We start from the raw sequence: 20,136 nt of genomic DNA, 5'->3' as shown, positions 1-20,136 counted from the left end.
GAGTGAAGGGGAATAATAGCTTCCCTCAGTCTGCTGACTCTGCAGTTCATGTGGTGGTCCTGTTTGCTTTTTATGTGAAAAGACACCAGAATTTTAGTGTTGGCATAAGTCCCTTAGAACTAAATAATTCAACTTTATTCTTCATTTCTTCAGGTTCTTTTTGTCAGTACCTCCAGATGAAAACCACCGACAAGATGGTGAGCGAGAGGAGGAGGAGGATCATAATGAAGTGACTAGGTTTTACACTAACCCCATTGCCAAGCCCATCCCACAGACCCCAGAGAACACTGTGCACAAACACCAGAATAGTGTGGATGATACCATTGTGGCTCTGAATATGCGGGTGGCCTTGCGGAATGGTCTGGAAGGCAGCAGTGAAGATGCCTCATTTCATGATGATTCCCTTCAGGATGAGCGTGAAGAGGAGCCTGAAACTGTGCATCATCTGCATCCTGCAGGTTAGGCTGTGTGTGGGGCAGTAGATGCATAGTTCCTGACCAGCATTTCATGCATGCTTCATTAAAGTCCTCTTTTGCTGTTTTAGACCCTCAAATTTTTCCCTTCCCTCCTCTTTTCGTCAGCGTACAAATCTTGCTTTTCAGTCTCTTACCTAGTGCAGAATTTTTTTTCTGCTGAATCAATGAGCAATTAAATTTCATCACCCAATTTTCAATTACATTGAGGTAGTGAGATGTGTGAGAAGGAGGAGGAGAACCCAATCTGTAATTGTTCTGCAGTAGTAGACTGAGCTGACTATCGTTCAGGAACAAGATCTTAAGAGCTAGAAATCTAAAACTAACTACTACTAATGCTTGGTAGTACCAATATGCAAACTGCATTGTAGAGTTTGCCAGGAAAGGAATGGCCCGTAGAACATGATCGTGTCTCTAGACCCATCATGTGTGTGTTTTCAGCACTCTCAATTCCTGTCTTGGGGTTTAGTAAAACTGAAAAGAGAGAAGTGAAAATATTATGAGAGGTCTTGAGCACCTTTCCCCTAACTAACACTTTGTAGCTGGTGAAGAAGTAGGGGCATTGTTATGTTTTGGGTTGTTTTAAACTCGTGAGTGATCTGGAAAAGGTAGAGAGGAAAAGATTTATTTGTCCTTGCAGGTGATATGTTGCATCTAATGAAACTAGTAGGTGACGTGTTCAAAAGAAACATCTTCAGAAGCCCCAATGGCAAGATGTTGTAGATGCAAAAAGCTTTTGTGGATTTTAAAGATCACTAGACAAATTAATGGATGAATGAAAAAAAAGTTGGAGGCTGTTAAATGTAAAAGGTGCTGCATCTTGGTCCGCAAGGTGCCTGAGCTCCCAAATTATTAAAGCTGGGAGAGTGTTTCTGTCAAGTGTTGCTGTATGTGTTTGCATTTTTCTTTTAACTACACATCTTCTACTGATCTCTGACAGGTTGCTAGGCTGAAAGAACCTGGCATAGCAATTGTCTTAAATTTGCAATGAAGGCTGTGGAAATAAGGCATTTTGATTTCTCTGTTTGCTTTTGCTGCACTGACTCAGTTTGTTTGGGGACCTTCAGTTGTCCAGTCTTGCAAAAGAAATCTTGAAATGCTAAAGTTGAGAACTTGCTGTCAGCCCAGTTCTCAATAATTTTTCTGTTGTAGGAATTGTTCTAACAAGAGCTGGCTATTACACCATACCATCCATGGAGGAGCTGGCTAGATTTACCAATGACAGAAATGAATGTATCGTGACAGACTTCACCATAGGCCGCAAAGGTAAGCACATACAGCTTTTCTAGTGGCTTAAAATTTGAGCCAGTGACTTTAAAGCTGTGGAACCCAAATCTGAGTTCATGCCCTCAGTAGAATTATAAACAGTGCCCTTGCATTGTGAACAACATGCATCACAGACTTGTACTCTTTCAGACTGGTAGCTCTAACAGCCTGTGTTATGGGATGACTTGAGAGGTTTGAACATGAAAAGAACAAAAGCACCTGTAGCTTTTAAGACACTTGCTGTCCTTAAATGTAAAGATTGTAAAATCCAGCCTAGCTGGAACATTGATACAAAACGGGTCATCATTGCTTTCATCTTAGTTGCTACCTACACTGGAGCTGGCTGAGCTCTAGTGAAGAGCCTTCAGCTCAAACTGTATTCTTTACTGCGTTTATTTAAAAAAAAAAAAAAAAAAATCATATAGTGTATACTGTTTTTAAAACACTTTTTCTAAGTATCCTATGAAGCTGAGGGTACACTTAGTATTTGTGCTGGCAATATGAATAGCCAAGTGATAACAAAAAGCTTTCTGTGCAAAAGAATTAACTATAAAAAAAGTTGATAACACATTGTCAGTATTTTCACACTGGGAAGGAGGGATCACTTGTACATTGTTCTGGAGGCATGACCAAGCTAGGGAGTAAGGTAGGGAAAGGAGGAGCATTGCAGGAACATAGGTTCTCCAGCATGTGATTTTTTTTTTTTTTTTTTTAAATGGACAAATTGTGATGTTTTGGTTTGTTTTGCAGGTTATGGATCAATTTACTTTGAAGGAGAGGTAAATCTAACTAACTTAAATCTGGATGACATTGTACATATCCGTAGAAAAGAAGTTATTGTTTACCCTGACGATGAAAGAAAACCACCTATTGGTGAAGGTTTAAACAGGTAATTCTTAAATATGTACTGTCTGGAGATAGTGGCTAGTAAGGATGTTTTTTATAATATTGACAGTCTACTGTGTGTGCAGCCAGCTACCAGAAATCTAAATCAGAGGTGTGTGTTCAGACTGGAGCACTATACAAGTTACTAGATACTTGCAAGTTTCTGAACCAGAAATCAGGTTTAAAAGTTGATTTGAGCCCACATGTTCAATTCTCAGCTCCTATATGTGTACTTTAATAGTTTTGCCTCAAAACCTTGTAGTCTCTTGAACTTTGTCTGTCTTAAACAGACGAGCTGAAGTTACTTTAGATGGAGTCTGGCCTACAGATAAAACATCTCGTTGCCTGATCAAAAGCCCCGAACGACTGGCGGAGATGAATTACGAAGGTAGACTGGAGTCTGTATCTCGGAAGCAGGGTGCTCGATTCAAGGAGTACCGCCCAGAGACCGGATCCTGGGTGTTTAAGGTAACGTTTCTATTCTAGCTGTAAAGTGACAAGAATATCAGAAGTAGTCTGAATTCAAAAACTTTCGCTGAACTTCTGTAACCCGTCTTGCATCCTTCAGCTGTAGTGCAAACTGTCCTCACCAAACTGGTCAAAACTTTGGCTTAAGACCTGCATACAGCAGCTGTTCTTGGTCTATACAAAAGCTGAATTTGTTCCAGGTGTCACAACAGCTCTGTAAGGTGGACAGTTATGCCAGCTCATTGCTCAGGCCTTTCAGAAATGGATGCCTGAAGTCTCTCTTCCAAAGTATGACATACTTGCCCTTCTCATTACACAGGTGGCACACTTTTCCAAGTATGGTTTACAAGATTCAGATGAGGAAGAGGAAGAGCATCCTTCAAAAGTGGACACAAAGAAGTTAAAAACTACACCTGTGCCGCCCTCAGGGCATCTGCCGCCCCAGCAAATGACCCTAAATGGCAAGCCAACGCCTCCATCTCAGGTAGAAGGAGGACAGTGAATGGGAATGAAGGGAATTCATAAAATGAAATTTGAAGAATAGCTGGTGCCTAGGAAGGGGTTGTTGAAGTAACGAGTAGCCTGGAAACCGAAGAGCAAAACCTTACACAAATGTGCACAAACTCAGTAGCTCTTCTGACCTCTTGATGAGTGTTTGCATGTTCTTTTTCGTTAATATACTTGACACTTCATACTGAGGACGTGTGGGGATGGGAAGGCTTTAAACCCTTGTTTCTTGTTTAAATTCTGGTCTAGATTGAGTTCAGCATATTTGCACCACTTATGAAAGAACTTGTTTTTGTGAATATTTAATATACGCTATAGAATTATAATGCCTTGTGCTGCCTACCTTGAGAATGATATTGTGCATTAATTTGACTTTACCATCATTTAGTATGCAAGACTGTATGCTTTATATTTTAAGAATGTGCTCTATTTTTATTAAAAACTACTTTTTTAAGGTTGGTTATATGCTGGATTTTTAAATGTACTTGGGTTGGATGTGACTGCTTCTAAAGCTTTGTAAAACATCCTCAGTAGTATGCCTCTGTCTTACACAGGGAAGGTAGCGTTTTATCCAGTTCGCTGGTGACTCCTTAAGGTCTGATGTTAATTTAATTCTTAAAAAATCATTTTATGTGGTTTTAAAGGTTAGCCTAATTGCAGCTGGTAACACTTGCATTTTCCAAATGTCATTAGTATGGATATTGTCAAGCTAAAGTAGGAGCTGCTTCATTATGGGTGAAAAACCAGCCTATTTGGAAGGCATTGTGCTAGTGATGGCATAGTGTTTATGCCAAGTGTTAATAGTAAACATTTGTGAACTACCTATAACTTTTTGAAGTAATTTGTCATAAAGCAGAATGCAAGTGCCTTGAGACTTTTTTTTTTTTCCAAAACTGGTTTATTGATTGCCTAGTTGTGAAAATAAACTTTCAGCAGCTAGGATGTGCAGGAAGGCTGAGCAGAGGGTATTTGGCAGCTGGATAGGACTTGCAGAGATGTTTTTGTTGCTGTGCATAAGCAGACTTTCTGGTTTACCCTTCAGTAATCTGTGACTGCAGTGGAAGGTGCTCTCTAAGCTTGCAGCTCACCGAGGCATGGATCATGTGGCACCATGCTGCTTGGCACATGGCCAGCGTTCATGGTGTGTCATCTCACTGGGAAGCAGAGGAGGACAGTTTTATTTCTGCATCTCTGAAGTCAAAGCATAAAAAACAGCTTAAGAGGCAGTACTCTCAAATAGGTTGAACACTTCTGTTTTTTTTACTGGGTCTAGTCCTTTTGAAACCAGGACACATTCTAGCAGCATTTATCTTCATTGGCCATTGGCTTTGGGTAACTTAGAGCCCTTCTGGACAAGGGTCTGTTCATAGCATCAGGAGATCTAACAAATCACACTTCATCACTGCTTGTGCAAAAAACCAGTTTCATTGCTTTTGTAGTAGGAAAATGTTAAATCAGCTGGGAACTGCTTCTGATCTTACATAGTCTGTGGTCTACTTATAACCCCTGTAGAAACGCCTACCATTCCAGCTCTGCTGCTTGAGGTATCCATGCAGGTTAGAGGGGCCCAGAACTAAAGGTCTGGTGGCAGCAGTTCACCGAAACGCCCTTCAGTACAGGCAGCACTGGTGCGTTTTGGGATCCCAGTGGACCAGGTTAATTAACCTGTTTGACTTGCATAGCAGTAACTAAGGTTTTTGTTTCTTAAAATGGGGAGAAACATCTAGCTTCATTTCCAAAACCACTGAGAAACTCATAGTGTGGCTTAAAACTCTTGACGTGTAAAGCATCTGAAAATAATACTTCGGTCTGTAGGAAGCATTTAGGAACTAAACTTGAGGGTTTTTTCCTCCCTCACTAACTTGAATATTAATGAATTTATTAATGTTTCAAGGTCCACAGGAAATAGTTACACCAGGGACATGGCTGCATTAAAGCACAATGGAGTAGTGAAACTTTTGTGTTTAAACATATTTTGACTTGTAAATCTGCTCCGTGTACTGTAGGCATGCTCAGATACCACTAGGTAGTGCTCCTGCCATGTCTGCCATTCAGTTCTATCTTTACAGACCCCCCCCTTGTCGAACTTTATCTGCCTCATCTGATAACCTTCATAACATTTCTTGGCTGATTCTAATGAGCTAAGCAGCAGCCATTTGAATATGCTTTTAAATATCCTTAGTGTGATTTCCAGTGCCACTATCTGCCAACAGTTTCCTTTCTCATATATATGCATTGCTCCAGAGCATTGCTTCAGCAGTCTGCATGTTACTACTGGAAACCAAGTAAGCTGTAAGCATGAATATTTCACAGGACACTCATATCTAAGCAACAGGAGTGGTTAGACTGGAGCAAAACTGATGGACTGGAGCCAAGGTTTGAGGTTAGAGCCCATCAGGAACTGAGGGGTCACCTGGTTAGAACCTGAAGGCCATTCAGCTAATGTGGCACAGGCTAATTACTCCTGGGCTAGGTGCTTCTTTTGGGTTGGCCTGTTAGCTGCACAATACTAGCAGTGAATGGCATTCCCCAGGGGTTTTTGTCCTATGGAACAGGTTGTGGTAGCAGAGCTGGCACATAGCTGAATGGCTTGCAGTGCTCTGTCACGCTCCGCTGTTTGGTCCCAGCTCAGGGCCTCACCGCTGTCGCCACGGTCAGCAAGCCAGGCAGAGCTAGAGGCGATGGCAGTGCTTGAAAGTTAACTTCTGATGCCTGCTCATTGTTTGTACTGGCTGAGTGTTTCCTGGCCCTGCCTGGTCTGTGAGTTCAAGTTGTCTTAAGTGATTGAAGATGTGTAGAGGTCACCTCGGGCTCACCACAAAGGCGATGTCATGTGATTGCCTTCAGAAAAATTGTAAAATTAATTCTTCTTCCTGCCTTGGACTAGCAGTAGAGATGAGAAATTTAGCCGCAGATTGGAAGAGAACTTCTGATTTTAACTTTCTAACTGCTAATGTTCTAGTGATAATTAGAATGTAATTGGGGAAAAAAAACCCCCCAACTTTCTAGTCCAATAACAGTTGCGTCCTGATTTAAAATTCAAAAAAAATTTTACATGCGTGTGCACCCATACTCTGTGACCCAGTCTTACATGGTCTTGAAGGGGCTCGTGTCCACTTAAAACTTCTGTGAAGTTCTTTGTGCAATATAAACTCAATGTTTTCAACTTGTACTATGTCACAGCTGGGGAAACAAAGCAGGTATTGCAGTGACTCATCTGCTCATCAACCACCAGTGGTGTCACACATTAATGCTGGAGAATCACTACTTTTAAACTGATTGCATGGTCATCTAAAATGTCCTGGGTTGAACCTAGGCACAGGAAACTTTTCTTTGTGTGATAGCATTTTGAGGGAGAAGGGAAGGAAGGCAGGATGCACAAACTCTTCCTTTTTGTTGGTCATATGAAAAACGGAAAGCTGAAGAATAGTTTCTTAAACTGAATGGCAGCACTTGGCAAACTTCGGGAGGGCATCACTAAACCGTGACTTCTCCTTCACTTTAACTTGCACTGTTATGTTACAACTCAGAAGAAAATGGGAATAGGTTACCTATATTCATCTCTAAACTTAATGTGGAATCTTGACACAAGCAAGGGAGTACTCCGCTTCATTTGCAGGTGATTGTTGAAGCTATTAAATACTCTTTCTCGGCAAACTGTTGCAAGCTGTTGTTGTCTGACATGGCCTCTGCATGTGTCCGCAGACCCCAGAAGTGGAGCAGCTCGGCAGGGTTGTGGAACTGGACAGTGATATGACAGACATCACCCAGGAGCCTCCCTCTGAGTCCATTTTAGAAGATAACATGATAGAAGAGCAGGAGGCAGTGCCTGCTTCAACTCACATTGTGTCAACCCTGGGTATTAACCCCCATGTCTTGCAGGTGAGTGTCTTGCAATTTCCCCTCTCTGAAAGAGTGGACTTGGTAATATCTCTCACTAACTTCTTGGTTTGTTTCCCCGAGTGTATTTATATATCAACTTGTAACAAACTATATATCACACCTGTAGTGTGATTAAAACTTACATGTTAGTTGTCTTTGTTTCTGTAGTAAACCTTTACAGACATGGAAAGCTTAAGGCAAGAATGAAAATCATCTTAAGGCTAGAATTTATATTTCAAAATTCTGAAGTGTGGGCAATGTGATAAGCAAAACTAATACCTAGCCAGGACTGCTTTGGCTCCAGTTTGTGGAAAACAAGGTGACAGGATAACTGGTCTTGATTTGGGTTTTGGTGTGTGTGTGTTTGATGAAAGGATAGTACCTTGAATGCTTGTGGGCCTCTACCTTTGTTCTTAATTTGTAAGGGAAAAATAGTCCTGGAGTTACTACTTAAGCTGTAAAACAAGTAGAGGTAAGTTCTAAGAAAACGTTATTATTTTAGCACTCCACAGCCATCCTAACTAGTACTGTGATACTGATTTAACTAGTAGTTTTTAAAAGTTTATCATCAACTGACACGCTTGCTTTCAGTTCTCCTGAACTGTGTGCCTTCACTGTTACTTGAAATATTTGTGACATGAGGGTATTGTTTGGTCATGTGCAACATGCAGAAGTTATTTTGGTTGGGGAGGGAGCTGATGGGATCAGCTAGCTGCTGCTCTGAGGGTGAGTGCTAATGTGCAGGCTTGACTTACTGCCTTTTTAGATTATGAAAGCTTCCTTGCTTGCTGATGAAGATGATGTAGATTTGATCCTGGATCATTATCCTGGGAAGCAACCAGTAAAAATGGATACTTCTCAAGAGATCTGTTCTCCAAGGCTTCCTATTTCAAAATCACAAGGACAGAAAAGATACTCAGGTATTGTAAGAAACCACATACTGACTTTAATTCTAATATTAATAGGCAAAATCTTACTACTGGCTGAACATAATGGCAGAACAGTTGTGCACTGTGGTGGGTTAGCTTTGGCCAGTAGCCAGATGCCCACCCAGCTGCTCTCTCACTCCCTCTCCTCAACAGGATGGGGGAGAAAATCGTATGAAGAAAAGCTCATGGGTCGAGATAAAGACAGGGAGACTGTTTTGCCTGTTCAGTTGACTTGAGTAAAATTAATCTGTTGCCCATTAAATAGGTTTGGGTAGGGAGAAACAAAGGTAAATGAAAACAACACTTGCTACTCCGTCCCCCCTTTCCCAGGCTCAGATTCCTTCATTCCCGACTCCTCTACCTCCTCCTCACCCCAGCAGGGCAGTGGGGATGGGAGGTTGTAGCCAGTCCATAGCAGTTCCTCTCTGCCACTCCTCCCTCCTCGGCTTTCTCCCGTGAGCCAGCATGAGCCCTCTCCTGAGGTCTGCGGGGGGAATACCCACTCTGGTGCCTGGAGCACCTCCTTCCTTCCTCCTTCTCTGACCTTGGTGCTTGCACTGCTGTCTTCACTCTTTTTTTTCTTTTTTTTTTTCCTCTGCCTGTGTGACGTGTTCTGCCCTTTCTCAGGATCCCACAGAGGCACCACCAGCTTTGTAGATTGATTCAGAGGTGCCATAAACTCCCCCAATGGGCTCAGCTGTGACCTGTGGTGGGTCCGTTGTGGACACCAGCACAGGGCAGCCCCTGAACTCTTCTCACAGGGAGCAACCTTGCAGCACCCACGCTGCCAAAAGCTTGCCATTTACACCCAATACATCCGCTAACTGGTGACTTCAGTAGGAATAATACCTCCGATAGCAGGCATGGAGTTGCTTCCTGAATTACATGGGCAGACCTGAGATGTTTCTGTGGGGACAGTTTCAGCTCTGCTTCTGCTAATAGCAATTGGTGTCTGCTTTCTCTGTGAGATGCTTGTGTCTGATGGTCTAACTGTAACTATCTGTTAAATTAGTTCTTTGGAAACAGCAGATTTTGGGGTGAGACTGTATGTGTACTGCTCTTAGCACATGGTATTACACCTTAGTTTGGATGATGCAAATCACACTGTGCACAATGGGTTTTGCCGTTCCAGTACTGCAAATAATCATGCTTAGCTGTGCATTACCATTACAAACCATGGCAAATGTTTTCACTGGCTGCTCAAGAAGTACTGAAATACCTTTAAAGTACCAGAAATATACTGCTGAAAAGCGAGTACCCTGTTCACTTAAACATTCTTCCTGCTTCTTCCCTCTAGTTGGTGGGCTGCTGCAGTCAAAATTTGCTAATGTAATTTTCCAACCACCAAGTGCTGCTCTGCAAGATTTCAAGGGACCAATGACTTCGAGCAGCCCCCCTTCTGTTGCCCTTTGGTCGGCGTCTTCTCCATTAGCGTCTGCATTCTCTGTACCTCCATCAGTCCCTGAGGTACAGATGAAAACAGTTGGTGTCCGCAGGCGGCAGGGTCTTGTACCTCTGGAAAAGTCCATCACCAGCGGAAAAGGGAAGCTACTGATGGATATGGCACTCTTCATGGGGCGCTCATTTCGAGTTGGTTGGGGACCCAACTGGACGCTTGTCAATTGTGGAGAACGGTTGAGTGCATCCAGTGAAATGGAAGATCTTCAGTGCGAGTCCATGGAATATGGATTCCTGCCAACTCCTGTAGCTCCAAAATCGTGAGTAGTAGTTTCCTGTAGGATGATGCTGACATGCTTTCTTCTTTGTTTTTGAAGGAGTCGTGATTGTAGGTTGATACTCCTTCTGATATGCGGAAGTGGTACAAGATCATGTTAGCCATGGAGATTTCCTTCAGATTGCTACTTTACAAAAATCTGTGTATCAACTGGAATATCGTAGTAAGAGTAGTTATATTTTTAACAAGTAAATAACACTGTCATCCAGCAAAACGTTAAAGAGAGAAAGTTCAAAATTGTTGTCCAGGAGGCTTCTAATGTGCCGTTGATTCTCCCTGAGGATATCTGCACTACCTAAGAAATTTCTTGCTTAGCTTCTGGATTCTGAGATGCCTTCAATTCTGCTTTTATATAAAGCAGTATCCAGACCTCTCCTGGGCTGTGTAACGCCATACCTAAACTTGACTGGAATATAGCTAGCTGTTCTACCATTTAAGTCCTCCAAAACACTTGTTCAATTGATGTTCTCCAGCATATCTGATTTGCTGGCAGAATGAGGTGCTCTCACAAAATGCAGTGGGGTGTGGTAAGGTGTGCCAATTGCCTCCTGAGTGCTGGAAGTACCCAGTTCAATGAGGTGTATTTGCCGAAGTCTGGTTCTGAATCCCAGACTGTGTAACTAGGTTCTCCATACCTAGCTATTGACCTTGGATCGTATGTCTTACTGTCTTTATGTTCAAATTGTGACAAGCTGCACAATGCAGCTGTGCTGTGATGGGTGCAGTTCACTTGTAAGGAAAACAATTCAGAACATTACTACTGTTTTTTTTTTTCCCTCCTTTTTCCCTCCAGACTCTCAGAATCCTCTTTCAAGGTTCATGTGGAGAAGCTGAGCTTAGAACAACGGAAGATGGACAAACAGCTGTATCTCATCCCTCTGGAGATAAAGCTGAACCACAGCACTGTCCATATGGATGAACACTGTCCTCTTCTAGCACCCAATCCAGGAGTTTCTGCTATTCACGACTACGCTGACTGGGTTAGAAAGGCATCTGAGGATCCTGCTGTGACAGAAAGTGAGTATGGAATAATTCTTGTCACAATAGTGACAGGGAATCTGGAAAACTGTCCAGTTCAGGTTAACTTCAGGTTGCATCAGAGCAGAGAAATCTGAATAAGACAGAAAAATTGACTGTACCTCAGCATTCTTTCTGAAAGCATAAACATGGCTGATTGCATGTGGGGAGCTAACTGGCTTCCTGCATCGACTTGTAACAGTCCTAAAGGGTATCCTACAAGATTGTACATAGAATCTCATGAGAGTCTTCTCTAAATAGCCTTTTGTCTATGTTTTCACTCCTTATGACTGAATAACTTTGTCCTGACAGCTGTTGTGAAGCACTGGTGCCTGACATGGACTTTATGTGAAGCAATTTGGGGGAACTTGAAGGAGTTAGAGGCCAGCTTGGAGGAACCCAGTGAATACATCCTAGCTCTGGAGCGTCGGAAAGCCTTCTCACGCTGGCTGTCAGAGACTGCTGCAGGACGAATTGAGGAGGAAGTCTCGTTGTCTCGACACGGTAATCACATAGAGGCTGTGTTCAGCTGCCTTACTGGGAAGAGAATTGGTGAAGCTTGCAGGCTGGCACAGCAGTCAGGTAAGATGCTTAAATATCTCTGGTTTTTGAGAGGAGAGGGAAGGGAGAGACATAAGGAGAATTTAAACTTTGGGAGCTGATAGTAGTTGGCCATTCTGAGTATGGAGTTTTCCCATATGAGACAGTGATTAAGGTGGAGGCTGGCTTGTCTACTTACTGCTTGAGTACCTGGTCATATTTAAGCTGGCTTAGTTGTCAGCTCTTGTAGACTTAGGAAGTGATGCTGTAGTGCACTGGGAACTGTTTTTTTGCGTAGTATCTCCTTTGTATGCTTTTTAAAATTACTATTATTTGTAATTAAACATCTGTTAAGCTGCTTTACATTAGTTTCAAAAACGTATCTTTTCAGAGCCTAGTGGCTAGTTTCATCTTGGTCTTTTATGTCACCTCAAATCTTAAAACTTTTCATTTGCCTCTTTGGGAGGAGTCTGTCCTTCCAGTTCCTTTCTCTTCTCCCCCTGCCCCCATTCTAGTAGATGTTTATGGAATGGTTTATTTCATAAGAAACTGTGCACAGAAAAACAGTTGTGCAGCTGTAGGCTGATCAAAGTGCCCCACAGCTCAGAAGCAGATAGCTGTGGCCCTGGTAGGCAGGAGGATTTGCCTGATGGGCTGTTGTCTCCTGTTCCAGGTGACCACAGGCTTGCTCTGCTCCTCTCCCAGCTGGCAGGTAGCCAGCCTGTTCGGGACCTTCTCACCATGCAGCTGGTGGACTGGCACAGGCTGCAGGCAGACTGCTTTATCCAGGAAGAGAGACTGCGGATCTTTGCCCTGCTTGCAGGAAAGCCTGTAAGTTCTATTACTGGGCTGTTTCTTCATTGACTTGACTTCCCCTTGACAGCAGTACGTTTAAACTGTAGCTCTTGACCGCAGCATGTGGTATGCAGCAGGAAAGGAACGCAAGGTGTTGATATGGTGTTTTTACTAATGTAGCCTCATGCTGTTGCATGGTAAGTACCAACCATTGTGTGGTAAGTTTGAACTAAACTTAGTAATTTGTATCTTCAGGTGTGGCAGTTATCGGAGAGAATAAGTATCAATGTGTGCTCATTGCTGGACTGGAAGCGTTGCATGGCTGTCCACCTCTGGTACCTGCTTCCTCCAACAGCTTCTATTTCCAAGGCGCTTGCCATGTATGAGGCAGCATTTCAGGTAGGTCAGTCATGCCTAGGTAAAAGGAGGTCTTACTCGGTACCATTGACTGTCTGATGCTGCACTGAGACTTCTGTGAGCAGTCAAGTATCGCTGTGGCGGTGCCGAGTATGGAATTGCATATGGGTTCATTATTTCAGTTGTCCCAGCATTGAATTCCTTCCCCAGCTTTAGTGATGAGTTTTTGCAGAAGTTCACTTTGATAGGAATGTTCCTTCCCCCACTGGAATGCGATTAAAGCACTGGGGTTGAACCTGTTGGTAATCCTAGTCACTCGAGAAGCTTAGGGCCTACTCTTTAGGGTGTTCTGGCAGTGACTTATTTGAAGCATATCTCCCACTGAGTGTTTCCAGGTGTTTGACAGCAAGACAAAATTAGGAAGATGGGTAGTGGCCAGCCGCAGGAAAAGGGCATTGGAGCTGGACAGCTGGTCAGTTTTCCCAGTGTGATGAGTAGTACTCAGCTGCCTGACTTTCAAAATATTCTTTGCTGAACCACATACCCTGTTAGTTACACTTGCTGTTTCTACAGCACACGTGGAAGCTGTGCTACGGGCAGTGCATGGCTGCATGCGTTATGCAAAGCCTTGTTTGTGGCTGTAGAGGCGTCAGCCTCTGTATGCAGAAAGATAGAGAGTTCTTCAAAAAAGTGTTTAATCATTTAACTAAAGCTAGTTCAGCCCTTGATCTCGATGCCTAAAGATAGCCCAAGCACAGCATTGTGTCTGGTGACTTCTAACTGATGCGTGCTTAATACCTGCAGGTATATTTAGTGTTACCTTTGTACACAGTATGTCAGTATAATGTGTTCATCACTTCAAAACACCGAGCTTTAGTTTTGTCGTGGCTTGAACTGAAGGTAATGCTGCTAGGTTAGCTTGTGGGGGTGGTGGTCTCACTGCAGCCCAATAATGTGGAAGAAAATTGTTTCTAGAACTTTGTGTAGGAGGGCTAATAACTGGAAATGAGCAGGACATGGAATGCTCTTCCAAACCCAGATCTAGTGTTCTTACCAGCAGTGAAAATGTCAAGAGGATTTTGGTAACCCAGACTAGTTAGATGGTATGAAAGACAAGAGTTCTCCTGCAGTTTGGTGCTCTGTAAAACAGTTCTTGTTGATGCGGTGCGTTCAGTGCTGCTCACTTAGCTGTCCAGACTCTGCAGAGACAGAGAAAGCCTGCAGGGATGCAGAGTCTTTCATTCCATCAAGTCATATGTGGTTTTCCAGCTGTAAAAAAACATTGAGGAATACAAGCTGCATGTATGTGAGAACTGACTGTACCACCACACAGTGGCTTTTAAGAGCTCAGTGTGAGATGAAATTAAGTCTGCCAAAGTATTTTTGGTTTATTTTTTTCTTTTTAGTGTCATGTTAGTATATCGTTGCTGTGTAAGTTTTAACTGCAAGTGCACTGGGGTGCACCTTCTACTTTGAAGCGGAAAGCGTGCTCGTGAGCCTGCTGAGCTGTGTGGAATTCAGAGAGCAGTTTTGTTCAGAGTGCTATTTTTAAACCTAGTGTTAAAACTATTTCTTTAGAACACACCAGAGTGTGAAAAATATGCCTGCTGTCCTCTGCCTCCTTACCTTGAAGATTCTGGTTGTGCGATTGAAGAAGACGATAATGCAGGAAGGCCTTTGAGAGATGTTTGTTTTCATTTGTTAAAGCTCTACAGTGACAGGTAAGTGGGCGAATAGTACAAAAACTATTCAGAAAAATCTTGATTAGTTCAGTGACTTCTTGAATTCCCAAACCAGGGGTATGAAATCAGCTTCAGTGCTTACTGAACCACGTACAGTAGTCAGTCTGCCTTGCATGTACACTCTTCGAGAACGTGGTGACACTGTCACTGCTGGTGATGGTATAGGTGATGAAACTTAAGCTTTGGAGCACGTTTGTGGGCTTTTTCTTGCATGTTTTCTATGTCTGAAGAATGCAGTAATCATGCTTCACCATAGTTGCCTTTGAAGGCATTGAGAAATCTTCAGGAGGAACACAGGCAAAAGAAGAGATTGTGACAGTCTGGATGCAGACTAAAAGCAGAAGTATTTTAACTGCTGCTCCTATCTTTTTTTTTTCCCAAAAAAGCCACCCATGTAAATCACATATATGGAATAATTGGAGGTGGGTGAAGGGAAGGAGCTAAGTAGCACCAATTCATGATTTTTGTTACGTGGACACAATTAACTATTCATGTTGCAAATATTTTTCCCTACAGGCATTATGATCTCAACCAGCTGCTTGATCCCAGGAGTGTAACATCTGACCCTCTGGACTATCGTCTCAGCTGGCACCTGTGGGAAGTGCTCAGAGCCCTGAATTATACCCATCTATTCAAGCAGAGTCAAGGAGTGCTCAATGCTAGCTATGCTGCCCAGCTTGAAAGCAAAGGTCTTTGGGAATGGGCTGTTTTTATACTGCTGCATGAGCCTGATACGCAGTGAGTAAAAGGTTTTGGTTTTCCTTTTGCCTTGAAAATAGTGTGTCTGTTTTAAAGACCTGTTATATATACCGTAATTATGGCTTCTCTCACACTAAACTGTAACTGCACAGCTTCAGAACTTCATGCCACTTGTAAAAATTGTGTGCCAGGATTACAAAGTGGCATGAATAATTCTGCTTAGTTAAATGTCTTGTTGGATGTTAAGTAGTATTGTAATGACTGTAGTGGCTGTAACTCCTGAACTGTGCTATCGAAGCAGATGTCGTAGTCGTTTTGCTATCTTAGGGCTGTGTATCTTGTCTGTGGCTCAGCAAGCTTACTGTGCTCAAGAACTTGTCCTGAAAATATCATTAATGCAAAATTTTGTAACTGTTCGCATTGGAGCTGAACAGAAGGAAGTGTATTTCAAAGGAAAGCTTGGAAATCACCAAAATGCCTGTTCTGCTTCTATTGTGAAATATGTACTTAACAAAAAATTGTCTTAAACTTGTAAATAATATGTCTTTCCTAGAAAGGTGTCTCTTGCTATTAACGTTTACAGCTACCATTCATACATTGCGATAGAATTTTTTTCCAACCGATAACTTCAAATAGAGCTATATATTACTTTTAGGGGCCTGGATCATACTTAAATGTTTTCAAGCTTACAGCATTTAAAAAGTTAAACACTAGCGATGACTTCTTTCTTAGTGGTTAACCTATACTGAAGTAATTCAAGTGATTTTTAGAACTTTTCTTAATATCCTGCAGTAAGACTATTCAAGGCCTGACGAGGCTGGCTTTGGCCTTCTGTTACGCCTGTGCCTCTGCCGTCGCCAATAAGTATAATGCAGTTGACTGCTGCCTTGTCCAGTCCTTGGCTGCTTGTATTGAAGTGTGTCTTCTGATTCTAGAGTTACAGAAGGGTTTGGGTGGGAGGGGACCTTTCAAGGCCATCTAGTCCAACCCCCTTGCCATGAGCAGGGACATCCCCAACTCGAGCAGGTTGCTCAGAGCCCCATCCAGCCTGACCTGGGGTGTTTCCAGGGATGGGGCATCCACCACCTCTCTGGGCAACCTGGGCCAGGGTTTCATCACCCTCAGTGTGAAACATTTCTGCCGTAGATCTAGTGTGAATCTGCCCTCTCTTAGTTTAAACCCATTACCCTTGTCCTATCACAACAGGCCCTGCTAAAAAGTCTGTCCCCACCTTTCTCCTCAGCCCCTCTCAGCCCTGGCAGCTGCGGTAAGGTCTCCCTGGAGCCTTCTCTGTCCAGGCTGAGCCCCCCCAGCTCTCCCAGCCTGTCCTCACAGCAGAGCTGTTCCAGCCCTCAGAGCCTTTTGGTGGCCTCCTCTGGACTTCCTCCAACAGATCTTTCTTGGTACAAGGATTGCTTGTTGGAATAACGCCTTGTCCTCTTCCCCCCAGTATTCGGGAGAAGGCAGTGCGTGAACTCTTAAATCGGCATTGCGTTCTCTCTGAGACACCAGAGTCTTGGGCCAAGGAGTCTTTTCTGACGCAGAGGCTCTGCATCCCACTGGAGTGGATTCATGAAGCAAAGGCAGTTCGAGCAAGGATGGAGGGCGACAAGCATAAAGAAGCCCTCTTCTTGTTCAAGGCTGGGCACTGGAACCAGTGTCATAAACTGGTTGTCAGGCACTTAGCCTCAGGTGAGTTTGCTCTCCTCATTGTTTTCATTGTGTCTTTTGAGCAGCACACATAAGTACAGTAGGAACAGAAGCCATTGGGCGTTCAATAATACAAAGGGGTATGGCTGTGTTTCTAGTAACAAGGTTAGTAGAGAGTGGCTGGCTGTTTCAAAACAGCTCTCACTTGATACTTGGTGTGATGATTCTTCACTGCAAACACGTGAGAAGGGCAGTGCTTAACTTTCTGCACATTCACCTTCCTCTGCCTCAGGGAACAAGGGCAGTGGTAGCATTCCTGGAGCACTGATCCTGTGGGTGTCCCCACTCTTGGAAATGGGATGGCATCAAACTTGCCTTTTGTAGGTCATAAATCAAGTAAGCGTTTCTGGCTGTGGCTGATCGTGTCAAGGAATTAAAAAACTGAGGCTACACTGCATCAGTTGCTTTATCCTTAGCAATCGATGTTCCTGACTTGTAAGTAGCCCTTTTGTTCTGTTACTAACATGCCTGTTCTCTGTAGATGCTATTATTAATGAAAACTACAAGTACCTAAAAGGATTCCTGGAAGATCTTGCACCTCCAGAGCGTAGTGCACTCATCCAGGACTGGGAGATGGTGGGGCTGGTCTACCTAGATTACATCCGTGTTATTGAGATGCTTGATAGGATTCAACAGGTAACAAACTAAAACAATAGTATTTTTCTCCCTATGCTTTGGAAGCTCATACAGAGTCTTGCTTTTAGAATAACCTTTTACTTGCTGTTCAGTGCTAATGTAAGTCTGATGAGTGGTTGAGGGAACTGGTGTGGTTTAGCCTGGAGAAGAGGAGGCTGAGGGGAGACCACATCACTCTCTACAACTACCTGAAAGGGGGTTGTAGCGAGGTGAGTGTTGGTCTCTTCTCCAGAGTAACCAGTGATAGGACGAGAGGAAGTGGCCTCAAGTTGTGTCAGGGGAGGTTTAGATTGGATGTTAGGAAAAATTTCTTCCCTGAAAGGGTTGTCAAGCATTGGAACAGGCTGCCCAGGGGAGGTGGTTGAATCACCATCCCTGGAGGTATTTAAAAGATGTGTAGATGTGGTGCTTAGAGACATGGTTTAGTGACGGACTTGGCAGTGTTAGTTTAACAGTTGGACTCGATGATCTTAAAGGTTTTTTCCAAACTAAATGATTCTGTGATTCTGTAATGTTAGTGTTGCCCTTTTGCAGACACTAGCAAACAGAATATGGTGCATCTCTGAAGATACAGATTTCATAGATACTGTCAGAATAAGTTGTGGGCTCTGCCCTGCAAACGTGTTCTGTGTAGCATGACAGTGAGACAATTGAAGGAGAAGAAACAAAACTAGCAGTTCCCTAGTTAGTGGGCAGTCTGCATGTCAGTCCCCTCTAATTCAGTTCCAGGCTTCCTGTTTCCCCCACTTCAGGTGTTAACTTCAAACAGATTTTAGCATAGATTGTATTCTCTTGGATAGATTTGGCTTAGTGAACTCAAGCAATTCACTTAGTGAACTCGACTTGAAACTGCAAGTGATTCTGCTGACAGGCTTCAGCTGACTCGGACACTGATTCTCTTGTTTACTTTCAGCTGGATTGTTCCACCTACGAGCTGGAGAGGTTACATACCAAAGTGACGTCGCTCTGCAACAGGATAGAGCAGATCCAGTGCCACAGCGCGAAGGACCGCCTGGCTCAGTCAGGTATGGTGACATAAGCCAAATGCCTTTGCCCAAAAATTTCCCCTTGAATCGCTGTTCAAGTTCACAGCTTGCAGCATGAGCATGTAAGTGCTCACATGCCAGCTCCTGCTGGAGCGTGGTGCGGAGCATGCAGAAACACGCCTCTACCTGCTCTTTCCAGATATGGCCAAGCGCATTGCTAACCTGCTGCGGGTGGTCCTCAGCCTGCAGCACGCCCCAGAGCCCATCTCCGACTCTACGCCGGACCTGCAGCGTGTCCCTCTTCGCCTGCTCGCTCCCCACATCGGCCGGCTGCCTATGCCAGAGGACTATGCCTTGGAGGAGCTCCGCAGCCTCACTCAGTCTTACCTACGGGAGCTGACAGTAGTGACTCATTGAGGAAGAATCCCTTCCACGATGGACAGTTTTTACCATTTGTTAACCCTTACCCTTGTTCTGAGGGTGAACAACCTCTCTTGCCACGCAGGTTTTCCACAGAGGTGTAAAACAGCTTTAGTATGTGGGCTAACGCAGGAATTTTTGTAACCTGGGGGAGCATTGAGACTGGCTGGACCTTGCTGGCTGGCACCCTCAACCAAACATTTTCCTAGAATCAATAAAGCACCTCTTGCTGAACCGGTCTGCAGGCGAGATTGTACCTGTGGAGGGGGGCACGGTGTGGTCTTCATCTCCTGGCAGATCCTTTTCACTCCTTTCGTTGCAGCGCAGAGGATGGTGAAGCAAGTTCTGGGACAGTTTTCCGTGGGCAGTCTCACGCTTTGGTGGGACTGCACTTGGTAAACCAATGAACACTGGGCACCTGAACTGACCGCAGATAAGCTTTAACTGGGGCTTTATGGTAAAAGTTTGCTCTGTGGGTGGGTGACAGAAGAAACAAGTTCAGAAGTGTCTTTTCCAGCATTCTCTTGTTAAGTTGGAGACCTGTGAATGTGTTGTGTTTCTCCTTTCCCTGTCCTCCATGTCCAAAAGCAAAACAAGCTACTTCCCTGCTGCAGGAGAAGGGAAGGTGACACCTTAGTGTGTGCCTTATGGCGAGCTCTGCTGTGCAGACCTCTGGGGACAGACATCTCCTGGGCCCCGCACGCAGTAGAACACAGGAGCTTGTCCTAATAGTTGCCGCGTTCCAGGACACCAGGCTTCTGATGGGAGGTGGCAAACTGCGCCGAAAGCAAAACTGCCAAAGGAGGTCACCTGCACAAGGAGCAGAGCAGCCTGGCTTCCTGGGCACTTCGGGCCGCTCTTCACCGCTGCACGCGGCGTGGCTGCCCAGATAGGTAGGGGCAGGTGCAGCCGCGCTGCCGCGTGTGCCGTCGCTGCCTGGCGCACACTGTCATCGGTTTTCTGCGCAGCTGGGTTAATCAAGCAGAGCTGCCATCAACTGCAAGAACATCCCACAAGTGAGCAGCTGACTCTGTCAATGTGCTCTGGTGTGTACAGTCTTTACTCTTACTCTGTTTAGAAAGCGACTAT

General features: G+C 44.0%; 1 protein-coding gene across 6 annotated transcripts in view; it reads left to right on the top strand.

The window, feature by feature from the left end:
* NUP98 (nucleoporin 98 and 96 precursor) overlaps nucleotides 1-19,112 on the top strand; it is a gene marked incomplete at its 5' end in the record, with an annotated part of 34,854 nt that extends 15,742 nt beyond the window's left edge. For 5 of the 6 annotated variants that reach the window (XM_082008450.1, XM_082008449.1, XM_082008451.1 and 2 more), the window contains 18 exons: nucleotides 154-458; nucleotides 1,626-1,739; nucleotides 2,490-2,628; nucleotides 2,915-3,092; nucleotides 3,412-3,576; nucleotides 7,305-7,481; nucleotides 8,248-8,401; nucleotides 9,708-10,128; nucleotides 10,939-11,162; nucleotides 11,475-11,744; nucleotides 12,376-12,533; nucleotides 12,753-12,896; nucleotides 14,433-14,575; nucleotides 15,113-15,334; nucleotides 16,746-16,987; nucleotides 17,487-17,641; nucleotides 18,555-18,666; nucleotides 18,827-19,112. In XM_082008450.1, the coding sequence (XP_081864576.1) occupies nucleotides 154-458; nucleotides 1,626-1,739; nucleotides 2,490-2,628; nucleotides 2,915-3,092; nucleotides 3,412-3,576; nucleotides 7,305-7,481; nucleotides 8,248-8,401; nucleotides 9,708-10,128; nucleotides 10,939-11,162; nucleotides 11,475-11,744; nucleotides 12,376-12,533; nucleotides 12,753-12,896; nucleotides 14,433-14,575; nucleotides 15,113-15,334; nucleotides 16,746-16,987; nucleotides 17,487-17,641; nucleotides 18,555-18,666; nucleotides 18,827-19,044 (3,541 nt within the window). In that variant the 3' untranslated portion in view covers nucleotides 19,045-19,112. The remainder of the gene's footprint in view (nucleotides 1-153; nucleotides 459-1,625; nucleotides 1,740-2,489; nucleotides 2,629-2,914; nucleotides 3,093-3,411; nucleotides 3,577-7,304; nucleotides 7,482-8,247; nucleotides 8,402-9,707; nucleotides 10,129-10,938; nucleotides 11,163-11,474; nucleotides 11,745-12,375; nucleotides 12,534-12,752; nucleotides 12,897-14,432; nucleotides 14,576-15,112; nucleotides 15,335-16,745; nucleotides 16,988-17,486; nucleotides 17,642-18,554; nucleotides 18,667-18,826) is intronic. The other variant, XM_082008452.1, reaches the window with a different exon arrangement.
* Nucleotides 19,113-20,136: the final 1,024 nt, after the last annotated feature.

Source organism: Phaethon aethereus (assembly GCF_964289735.1).
Source record: "Phaethon aethereus genome assembly, chromosome: 1".
Taxonomy (NCBI): Eukaryota; Metazoa; Chordata; class Aves; order Phaethontiformes; family Phaethontidae; genus Phaethon; species Phaethon aethereus.
This window is presented reverse-complemented; position numbering and strand designations above follow the sequence as displayed.